This window comes from Brienomyrus brachyistius, chromosome 13 (genome assembly GCF_023856365.1).
Source record: "Brienomyrus brachyistius isolate T26 chromosome 13, BBRACH_0.4, whole genome shotgun sequence".
In the NCBI taxonomy this organism is placed as follows: domain Eukaryota; kingdom Metazoa; phylum Chordata; class Actinopteri; order Osteoglossiformes; family Mormyridae; genus Brienomyrus; species Brienomyrus brachyistius.
Window position 1 is genome coordinate 6,465,272 of NC_064545.1, and position 12,162 is coordinate 6,477,433.

At 43.6% G+C, this 12,162-nt stretch overlaps 1 protein-coding gene across 1 annotated transcript; it reads left to right on the top strand.

Moving 5' to 3' along the window:
- The first annotated feature begins 5,607 nt into the window (after nt 1-5,607).
- LOC125706779 (C-factor-like) lies at nt 5,608-10,612 on the top strand. The gene is made up of 5 exons (XM_048973600.1): nt 5,608-5,727; nt 8,229-8,369; nt 8,986-9,155; nt 9,807-9,896; nt 10,483-10,612. The coding sequence occupies exons 1-5, from the start codon at nt 5,608-5,610 to the stop codon at nt 10,610-10,612; spliced, it is 651 nt and encodes a 216-aa protein (XP_048829557.1).
- Nucleotides 10,613-12,162: the final 1,550 nt, after the last annotated feature.

Below are 12,162 nucleotides of genomic sequence, written 5' to 3' on the forward strand. Positions count from 1 at the left end.
AGGAGAGGAGAAATGGAGGGAGGCAGAGAGGAAAGAGGATATGAAAGGGCATCACTCTAAAGTAACCACAAGTATCAGAGGTCATCTTTTGATAGAAGCACGAAGGCATCTTTGTGACAATGCAGGGCAGCCTGTTCCTTGCTTTGCAAAAAAAGGATCGGTGCGGTAAGCCTCAGTGCCTCTGACCAGAAGGTCATTGGTTTGAACTCCAACCTGGGCAAAATAGTCACATATCTACGAGCCCTCAAGCAAGGCCCTCAACGCCAGGCTCAGGTGGTGCTGCATACAGGCTGACCCTGTACCATGACCCCCCAAGCTCACTCGCACCTGTATGTGTGTCTCATGGAGAACATGATGGGATAGGCAAAGAAAGAATCTACCTACAGAGAACGTATCTCTATTCTGTTGTTCTAGATCACCAGTACCCCAAGTAAGAGAAAATAATAGGACTGTGCTGCTATTGTTCCTTAAAATTTACACAGTAAATGACAAAGCAATGAATCACTGACTGACATGAAACAACTTAAAGGCCATTAATCATATCAGTGCAAATGAACAGTGTAACAATGTAAATATTTAGTTTTGCTGCCGTCTATAAAGTTCTGTAATGAAAAGACGACCATCCAGGTATTCACACCACAGTCAACATGATCAATTAACCAATAATTATGTATAAACAAAACAGAAATATATATATATATTCATTCAGCCGTTCAACCAAGCTAAATATTACATTAACCAGTAAAAAATTGTTCAAAAGCATGATGTAGTAATGAAATAGTTTATAAGCAGATTCATTAATTTCAGACTACTACTCCCGAAACTTCACACACGTATAGCCTGTTTAAGTCTCTGTCCTTGTTTGCTGATAGAATAGTTTTATCCTTACATTCATGTATTAATCGGACTTGACGAATTGCAACAGAAACCAGACGATTTGTTCTGTCATTTTAACACAATTCAATCCGTTTTATTTCCTTTATAGAACAAGAAAGAGATTCAACAAGTGTCTGACTTTTGTTTCGCCGTAAATCTTTGCATACCTTTGTTGGACGATGCAAAAGTCATGAACACTCAACAAATAAACAGGCTGTTAATGAAACGAAACAACATCTGCAGCTACGCAGCCATAACTGAAACATCTACAACTCAGCCAAGTTCTGCTGTTTTCCCAAGTGCCCAGGGGGCATGAAAATAAGCATACTGCATATCTTCTCTAACCTTTTACCTGTTGCTTATCAACAAAAACCCCAAGTGTTTTGCAGGGTATTGGAGAAAGAAGACGAATGCAGAAGAACAGTGTTCATTGGTGGACAGGGTTGGATCGGATCTACCTTCACAATGGCCATAGGTAAAGTTGCCAAGGAAGTTCATGATTATTTCACTTTCTCCATACAGATAATTCAATGGCCCAGACCATGAATTCCAAATGTTCTTATTCTTAATATTGTGTAATTCTGTTTATTTTTTATTTATATCATATATAATACATGCTGCTATAAATAAGGCCGCTGAGTTGAAAGGCACCATGAGGGAATATGAGGGTAACTCAGCTCCAAACCTAGCAGGTCATTTATTCGCCCCCTTAGTTACAGGTTTGATTTATCTCCATCCTTGGTTCCCCAGGAAAACAATGAGGAACACAAACCTTTTGTAACCTGAAATCTGTACATGATGCTAAGGACAGTGCTGGAAAGTTCATGTAGATGAACATCCCCTCCTGGGCTGCCCCGGATTAACCATATGGGTATTTGGGCACGTGTCCAGGGACACCACGTCCTCGGGAGGGGGCACCAAGCAGAGCATCCCCACCCCGCCTCCCGGCCACCCTCCCATAAGCCGACCACCCCGGTCCCATTCATGAATATTTTTTAACAAGTTGATGCGATTTAATATCTAATATACTTAATATGGCACTCACTGAAAATCCTGTGTAAGGTGTTTCCTGTGTTTGATGAATTTCTGAATGTCATGAGCCACCAATCAGCTCCGTTTCTTTCTGATGTGCACATCATGAGTCCTGTCGCCCACAGACACTTAACACTCCTAATCTGATCTAGCTCCTGGGATCAATAAAGCATATCACCTGTCTAGCTATGTATCTTCTGGGCAATGCTGCTCTCTCCAAACACCCAGAAACGTGCTTGAGGATAAGAAAGTGTCCTTGATGTCCATCCATTTTCTATAATCGCTTATCTTACTCAGGGTCACAGGGTGCCTAGAGTGTATGGGTGCAAGGCAGGGAACAACCTAGGATGGGGCGCCAACCCATCGCAGGGTACACTCACACACCAGTCTCTCACATATCCTCATCATGTTGTTGGACTGTGGGGGGAAACCCAGAGGAAATCCCACGATGACATGGGGAAGAACATGCAAACTGCACACACATGAAGCCATGCCGGAAGGTGTGAGGTGACAGAGCTAACCAGTGTGCCACCACACTACCCCCATCTCCTTGATGTCATATCTCTGTTTTGTTCCATTAGCCCTAGACATCTCCACAAATAGCTTCCCATTTATCGCACATCACTTGCTCATCTGAAGGGCTGTATAGGCAATGTCGCTGTCACCGCGTCTGTCCCAAAAAGGAGATGTCTCCACTTAATTCTCCTCAATCCATGGAAACTTCACAGATCAGCGTGCTTCAGGCTGAAACGCTTTCAGACTGAGCACTTCTCCGATTAGATCCAGATCAATGGCATTCCTTATAAACACCCGGTCCAGGAAAGTCGCCTCGCCCATTTGTCCTCAAACACGACGTGACTTCCAGGAGAGATGATTAAACTCCCACAATGGAGACGAGCACATTCATCCAAAAAATGTGAAAATTAAGTCATGCTACTGCACCTGTCTTATGTTAAGAATCTGACTCGAGTGCCAGAAAATCCTCTCAGGCTTTTAGGGACAGATAACATGCTTTCTGGACATCGCTGCTGCAGGTGTAACACCTAATGCCATGGTGGTTGGCACACAGAAGGCCCCACTTATGGTATCTGGGCTAAGATTGCATGGAAGCTCCTACTGGGACAATGTCTCATGATCCATGCCCTTCAGCTGGAGCCGGCAGGGCAGGAAGACGGCTAAGCGCTGATAGGCTCCGATGAGCTTCTTTTTTACTGAATGCCTCCCACCGTGGGCCGCGAAGCATCCTGTCAGAAGCTAAATCTCTCAGTTATCCTACTGCGGCTACCCTGACCTTTTCTTCCCCTTCTTCATACAAATCGGGGGCAGCGTGTGGATCAGTGGATTAGGCTGCTGTGCCTGTAATTGGACAGTCACTGGTTCAAATTCCAGTGTCAATAGGGTGATTTCACCACTGGTCCCCTGAGCAAGGCCCTTAACCCCAATTGCTCTATGGACTATGTAACCCTGCTTTTTCAATTGTACACCGCTTGGGATAAAAGCATCTGAACAAATGCTAAATAAAGGTAACGTGAATCCAAAGGCTGCCACCAGCACAGCTCCTGCACAGATACATTACAGCCTCATTATGCAGCAGAGCCAAGCACACGCTGATAAAGAGAAAACTCCCACTGATTGTGTCCGTGCTCCACAGACTTTATCAAAATGAGGGCGTATAATGTCACACGAGGCTCAGAGTATGATGATAAGAGACCGCAATCAAATCAAACTACATTCACGTTATCAAAGCCATTAGCATGCTCTGAATTAATTTACGCCATGATTCCCCTGATTGCATTACGCGGTGGTCAGGTAGAATATGAAAAGTGGTGCAAGAATTAGTGATTATTCATCATGTTCACAGACTCGGCAGCTAGAAGATGGACATCTGATGACACTGGCGCAGTTCTGCACAGCAAATACATCCCGCGGTTTCAAAACGATTTCACTGCAATATACAGCAGAGATAAAAGTGATAACCCTCATTTAGGGAGAATGACTAAAGCAGATTCATGTGCAAGAAATGATTTGTTTAATTTTCAAATCGAAAAGCACTGTTTGACTTGTTTAATATTGACACGTGTCATTGAGCCGGAGCTTATTTTCTATTTGTTCACAGATATGTTTTAGCCTACAGCTGAAAATAAGGCCAATCAAATAACTTTTAGCAGTGAAACACACCTTCAGCAAACATTTACTCATACAACGACTCAGAAGTGCTTTCCTGCTCAGGCTTTTCTCTTCATTCCTAACCAAGAACAGCAACCACACACCTCTGCCATTGAGGAAATGGGACATTTTATTACCAGGCAGCTTCTGAAGAAAACAAAAACAATCTGTCACTTTAGAGCTAGAAAGTTAAACTAATTATTTTGCTCTTAGACCAGTTCACGCAAACGAGCTGTCAGATTTGTGCCCCAATCAAAGTTTTTTGTCGTGTCACAGAACACTGGAAAGGGCATTTCCTATTACACTGGCAACCGGCAGCACGAGAAGTGGTGCACTGGACTGATAAGGAACTAGTGGTGGAGTCACCATGGCAACAGGGTTGCAGCAGTGCAGTGGTCTGCAGGTGGGGTGGACCAGCAGGAGGCTAGGAACAAACCTTACAGTATTATCGGGGGGGAAGCAGTAATTTTGCAATAATGCAAACCACTCCTCTCTGCACATACAAACAATTAACAGCAGATCTGATGGGGTGACACCAGTGCTGGGAAATCAACTGACAAAGGCAGTGCAGCTACCCTAGCGGCCAAAACTGTGGAAACACTTCCAGTATTTAGGGAGTGCAGAACTTTATTCCAGTTACTTATTTCCCAGTGTATATTTGAAAGCATTCTTTGATTGTTTATCAACACTACCGCCAATATTCATGTAGTAATTTCTCAAGCATAATGTCAAAAATGCTAGTGTATTAGTGTTTTGGCAACTAATGTAGGTGAATGAACTCGGAGGACGAGTAAAGAGTCTTTCATAAGACATGCAAGAAGTCACAAAATCCATGTATCAGATTCGAAATTCAGACAGTTTCATCGCACACTTCTGTGACTTTGTGCTCCATTACATTTTGCTACCAGTACCTGCTATGTTTGTTTTTATATGTATTTCTTACTAACCTATTTGATTTTGATCTTGTTATTTAGCAGAGTGAGTTTGGGCGGCATGGTGATGCAGTATAGCTTCACACCTCTGGGACTAGCGTTCAAGTCTCCAGGTGTATGTCCTCCCCATGTCGTTGTGGGGTTTCCTCTGGGTTCTTTGGACCCCCCAGCCCAAAACTATGCTAAAGTGAATCAAACTTGCCAAACTGCCTGTAGGTGTGTGTGGATGGATTGTACGGCCTGCGATGGGCTGGCATCCCAACCTGGATTTATTATTTGCCATACACCGATATCTTCAAGGATAGGATCTATGACCTTGAACAGGACAAATGGGTACAGAAGATGGATGATAGTGACAGATTATCAATACCGTAGGATGTTCTAGAAGGTGTCCCAAGGCCTCAGGCACCGCTGATTGTTCTCTGCAACATCAGAGTGACGACCAACAAGATTGGTTTGAGCCAGTTCAAGATCATCACTGGGCGACCGATGCATCTCCCCAACAGCATAGACCTGACAAAAGCAAACGTCTACCTTACTAGGGATATGCTGGATGCCTGTAGCATTAATCTCACTAATGCCATTCAGTGTGCCTTCCAAAATGTCTCCAAAGGCGTGGGAGGAGCCGGTCGACGGTCACACCCTGGTTCCTGCTGAGCAGGTACTGATCAAGAGACCCCAGAGAGACCCCCTTCATGCTAAGAGGGAGGGCCCCTATCTGGTACCATTAACAAGAAACGCAGCAGTCAAAGTGTGTGGTAAAAGCAGATGGATTCATGCTAGCAATGGCAAAGGAGTAGACTACGTTCCTGAGACCTGATTCGCTCAGGTGACCCCCCAGTAACCTCTCCTTTAGTAGTTCAGGCTGCTGGGTGACAAAGTTAATGACTTTAACCAGCCAGATGATCAACCACGGCACAACTGATTGTGGAAAGACAAGCACACACACCCTCACACACAGATGCATTTTGTGAATTGTCAAGCTTTTCATTTTCTTTCCTGTTAGGCGATGCATTTCTGTTCATGAAAACATTGTTGCCATATCTGACGATGGTGATTGATTTATTTTGATTGAAGACTTTCTCAAAGTTCTGAACAGGTTTTAAAATAACTACTAAAAATACAATCATCTCAACAGCCTTGGCAAGTCTGAAGCCTATTCTGGAAAACAGAGGGTACAAGGCAGGGGATCACCCTGGACAGGGCACCTGTCCAAAGTAGGGCATACACTCGCATTATATGGGCAATTTAGAGACCCAGTATAGAACAGCTAACAGAACAGCAATAGAATCAAAATATTTATTACAGAGACTTGTCCCCTCACCAGCATACGCAGTGAGAATGGATGGAAGCATTGTTGGATGGATGAAAGCATGGATGGATGGATGGATGGATGGATGGATGGAAGCAAGGATGGATGGATAGATATATTGTGATGGGAATTCCAGCTTTTTTCAGTGATTCAAGTTATTCCGCTCAACTCCTATGAAAGATCTGACCGCTCACATAAATTATTCAATGGGATCTTATTCACGAAATTAACACTATTTGCATATTTCTATTTCAATAAATGTACTCGTAGGTTTTTTTCTGTATTTATATAAACTGAACAATAATCAACACAAAATGCACGCAACGAAAACCGCAAACAACGACTACACACACAGGAGGGAAAGCCTAACAATTAAACATCGTTCATCACTCGTAAATTTTAACTATAAATTGTTATTAACAGTCAGTCAGACTTGGGTCAATTAAGAAATACTTCCCAGCTTTGATGTACCTGCTCAATGGATCGATCGGTTCGCTAATTACGCTTCACTAATTTATAGAGGAAATCAGCACATAACCTATTTAACATAATACCACGTTGGATGATTTCACCAAGTGCAAGTCCTCCTTCCTTGTATTTCACAGTATCGTAACTAAAGTTACAGTATTGCTCTGGTTCTCGTCCCGGGTGTCTTTTGCATCACCTCTTGTTTCTTTTCCTGTAACCTGGCTTCATCCTTTTTACGCAGTCCGTTACCCAATCACGGCATTCATTGTCATTCATTTTTTGCACTTTCCACGTTGCGGTTTTAACCATTTAAGTTTTCAGGGAGTTTACAAATGAAGCGCGTATGTTAAGACGCCGCTGTCCTAGTTTGAGTTCAAGACTGTACACAAATCCTCGCTAAAGCCATTGTAAGCCATGTAAAAGTCCTCTACTGCATCGCCCAGCGAAAGCACCGATCGGGGAATTATATTGTAGGTTTTTTTCCAGACTCAGATTAGTTATACGGGACGTATAAGCCTTCCTGCACAATGCTGTACTGAAGTGTTAATTTTGCACTGAAAGCCTTTAAGCGTTGACGAGAATGGCATTTGCCTCTGACCAGTCTCATTAACAAGGTCTTTTTGCCCACGGAACTCCCTCTTACTGTATGGGTTTTGTTTACTGCACCATTCTCTGAAAAGTGTAGACCCTGTAGTGCATGAAAATCCCCAGAAGGGTGGCTGTTTCTGAGATGCTGGAACCACCACGTCTGGCACCAGCAGTCCCACTACATTTAAAATCACACATCTTAGCCACACAGTACCTGAAGCGCTGCACCCTGCCTGTGTGCTGAGTGTAAATTTGTTGTTGCTGCTTTTTTTTTGGAATTACTGAGTTTGGCAGGAAAATATCTGCATGTAATAAATATTGTGACACTCAGTAAGCTCACAGTTCTTTCTTTTTCATATTTTGATTATGATGATGCTTTTTATTATTTTCCTCTATTAATAATCAGTCTGTCACGACTTGAGGAACGAAGGACTCGAGGGCAGACATTGCGGCGAAACAAAAGGGGCTTATTGAGCTAAACGAACAAAAGCTGCAAACAAAAAGGATTGCAGGGGATCCAAAACAGGAGAACTGGAAGCAGGAAAAGACACGGGCAACAGGAAGGTTCGACATTAATCACTGGACTAACAAGACTGACGGGGGAGCTAACGAGAGGCAGCTGGAAGTAATTCACACCAGAGTCAGGAACGAGAGGTAAGACAAACAAGTTACGGGTGTGGCTTGTTTGGGTCACGCTAGGGAGGAGACAGGAGGGTCAGGCTGACATGATGAGCAGGACGTGACACAGTCAAGCTGATACTAAAACATAGATTGTATGGTTTATGTTTAGTTGCGTGTTGCTACTGTTTTGTCAACATGTGTGTTCTGTAAGTAAAGGGCTTTTCCCTGTGCAGACGGTGAATCGGGACAGTATAGAGAGAACTGCCCAGGAGATGGACACACTGGTCGGGGGGGGCGGGATCAATGTGATGGCTGACTTGGACACAGTGACTGCTGAGCCAATGATTGAAAATTTCTGCACCAACACCTGGGCCGTCCTATCAGAGTTTGTTTTACTCATCTGACAGTCTTAGGGCAGCACCTCATGCACAAGGTGACGTGATGGATAAGGACACAACTTTACATCGTCACCGTTAATGGTAGTGTTGGGCATTTCAGTGTGTGGCATGTTGTGCATTGCATGTTGGGACGAGGGAGCGAAAGAGAGAGAGGGGAAGAAATCCAAGGCACTAACTACTGTTTGCTGTTACCGGGTAACTGGTGTGTCGAAACAGATTTGGCTGACAGAACAACTTTAGATGCGCACATGAGCCATAGAACTGCAACTAATAGAATGTGCACTGTAGCTCAATACTAACGATCTCTCCACAAAGGCAGATCTTGGAGAAGTTTTAATCATTCACGATCTAATATAATCAAATTGCACATCCTTAATATCGATGTTAATTTTCTCACTTTGGTACACAAATCACCAAACACAGGATATTTTGCATCTTAACATATGAATAATGTCAATAAGCTGCTTTATCCACCATTATCGGGAATTGGCATGTAACTGGTACGCAAGTCTGCAATGGCAGTTTAATGTTTAAAATGGGTGGTAAGTTCTTGTCATAACAACGTGACTATTTGGTGGCTTTTATTTTACAGGCAGTGCCTGTCGTGTTAAAGCGGGCAACAGCATGGATCAGGGGGATGGGTGTTCACAGGGCTGTGGCCGTCAACATGACCTCCCTCCTGGGTTCCATTGAGCTGTACTGGGGCGAGCAGAGCAGCACTCTCAAATGGTTCCCCTGCAGGGCCTCCAAGGTGAGCCTGGAGTCTGCCGCCGCCTGCAATGCTCAGGTGCTTGAAGATCGCGATGTGATATTTACCGAATCAGCTCCCGTCAGGCGGCTGAAATGTCACAGCAAATTCAAGCCTGCTCCTCCATTAGAATTGCCTCTCCTCTGTTATTTTCTTGACCTCTAGGGTCTCTTCAGAGAAGAAGCCATACCAATCTTACTGTTTTGATACAATTTTCTTTCAGAGCATGAACCATATAAATTGATAGTGAAGTTAGATTATAAGCCATTTACAGCTCAGAGTCTGACACCTGTGCGTCGGATTAAAGAGCCTTAACAGCTCATGATGGCCCCTGATTAATAAATGTTTGGCTGTAAACAGTACATTGTCAGAACAAAAGTGTACCAATGTGTACCTTTGCTTGTCACTGGGGCTGTATGCTGAAGGGTAAATGTACCTTATGAGGTAAAGAGATGTACTTTGAGGAACATAATTGTACCATTGATGGTACATTAATGTTGCTTGTACCATGGGGAGTCCATTTCTGCACTTTAAATTAGAGAAAATGGTATCGTTATCTACAGCTAGGGTACAATTGGCAGCCCCAGTGACAAGCAAAGGTACAAATTGGTACTTATTTTTTTGACAGTGTACGAACCTGACAGTTACGTAGATACTGCGCTAAGCATGGTGACCCGGTGCTTGGCGGTGGATCTTCAACCAGACGGGATCCTGTGTGTGGCACTGCACCTGGGCACAGATATGGGGGGGGGCAGGTAGAGCGCCTTCTGCATACCTGTGATTGGCTGCATGTTGTTCAGAAAGATCATTAACATTAACATTTTCTGCATACCTAAAAACCAGTATAATATATATAATTCTATAACTGAATAGGACTCACAGGAAGGAGGGGAAAAAAAGTCTGCATTATTCCAAAATTATGTCTCTTCACAAACACCCACGTATTGACATTAAAAGAGAGACAGAACTTGCAGAGGAGAATTCCTTACAAAATGCACTCTGTGTGTAGACAGTCTGATTGCTTGATAATATCAGGAAAGGCTTTTCATTTGACAGTGATGTAAAGCTTGAGCCCTCTGTGGAAGCACAAATTGGATAACCGAGTGGGATTTTTTTGGTGCTTATTTACAACAATGTTCATCTCCATTTTCTTGTTACGCTCACTGGTGAAATGTGTTAAGATGTATCATCGCCGGTTTTTGTCTTCAGGGTGGCCCTACTATATATTTGTCTCTTAAGGGGGCTGGCGTCCTGGCACTTTGTTAGCCTTCTAAACCAGGAAAGTTGTTACTTCTGTGCTAAGATGGATCCTTGTTAAGACACATAAATATCTCTCGTTAGTATGCTGCACTGCCAGGCTCCCTTGTGTCCCGAGGAAAGCATCACATTCATCCTGGACGTGACTGGTGGCCTGACCAAGAAGGATCATGGGAGATTTCTACATTACACTGGAGAACCTCTTCCCTGGTGATCCACAACTATATTCTATGTACGTGACTGAATTAACTAGATATAAATTTAGGTTGGTTGTATTATTTGCGGGCGGCATGGTGGTGCAGTGGTTAGCACTGTTGCCTCACACCTGTGGGACTCGGGTTCGAGTCTCCGCCTGGGTCACATATGTGTGGAGTTTGCATGTTCTCCCCATGTCATCGTGGGGTTTCCTCCGGGTACTCCAGTTTCCCGCCACAGCCCAAAAACATGCAGAGGCTAATTGGACTTGCTAAATTGCCCGTAGGTGTGCATGTGTGAGTGAATGGTGTGTGTGTGCGCCCTGCGATGGGCTGGCCTGGGTTGTTCCCTGCCTCGTGCCCATTGCTTCCGGGATAGGCTCTGGACCCCCCGCGACCCAGTAGGATAAGCGGTTTGGAAAATGGATGGATGGATGTATTATTTGCGTGCTACCCCCCAGCCCCATAGAAATACCTTAAATTCCTTAGAAATCTGGTTCTTCGCAAGACGCATAAAGGTCCGTGCATGGAGATGCAGGCAAAGAGGTCGGCGGATGAAGAGCTGTGAAATGTGATCAACAGAAGCCTGCTAGGGACGATGGCTTGGAGATCTGGCAAAGTAATACAGTCTTCTGGGTTCTCACTGGGCATTTTACAGTAGGAAGTTGCAGGATATGAGTCCAGCAGAATTTACACGTACGAGTAAATAAAAACAATGTGTTTACGTCTTAGGCTGTTCGGCGATTGTACAATATATATATATATATTGTCACAGGAAAAAACATGAACACAATGATCTGTTAGGACAACTGACTATTTTACCCTCCTGTCTCAGAATCCTGCCACATTACTCTGAAATAATTATCCTACCTTTACTGACTAAACTGCCTTTAATTAAACTATCCAGTCTGAGCAGCAGACAGTGCAGGCCATTAAATTGCAGCCAGAAGAAGCATGATTTCTGGTAAAAGTAAAAGATAAGCTTAGTGGGGGACAGGAGCTTTTAGTGTGGTGATACTCTGTGGGAATTGAATTACCTAACTAGTGCAGTGGGACAAAATAGGAAATAAATTTCACCATTTTCTCTGGAATAAGTATGTCCACCTATGATGAGACATTTTTATGAAGCAGGCAAGTGGTCACAAAGCATTTGCAGATATAAGAAAAGCCAGAATTTGGTTGAGGTGGAATTCCAGTGAACGTGAAAACAGTCTTCATTATCTCTGTAGGTGTGTGGCAGTGATGTTTACATCCTGTCATTTTCACAGCCTTTTAATACCAGATAAGAACACTAAATTGGAGTTTATAAATGCGATTATACCTGATTATTCAGGAAATGTTTTCCCTCCACTGAATGTTATTAATGGGACAGGGATGCAGGGCCCCGGGCATCTTTTTGGACACCTAGTGGGTCCTAAAAATAGCCTAGTAAATGCCTGCACCATACATGCGGTAGAAGGCATCGACTCTAAGAAGTACGCCCCCATTAATGCTCTTCTTTGATGTAAAATGATTTTTTTCAAGGTTCCAGCTGGAGCATGAGAACAAGTGTTAACCGTAGATTTCTGCA

What these genes read in the sequence shown, in the direction of transcription:
- LOC125706779 (XM_048973600.1), top strand. Translation starts at nt 5,608, where the DNA reads ATGTCTCCAAAGGCGTGGGAGGAGCCGGTCGACGGTCACACCCTGGTT. An exon ending in TCTGCACCAACACCTGGGCC is followed by an intron (nt 8,370 to 8,985) that starts GTCCTATCAGAG and finishes TTTATTTTACAG; the next exon opens with GCAGTGCCTGTCGTGTTAAA. An exon ending in GCCTCCAAGGTGAGCCTGGA is followed by an intron (nt 9,156 to 9,806) that starts GTCTGCCGCCGC and finishes TACTGCGCTAAG; the next exon opens with CATGGTGACCCGGTGCTTGG.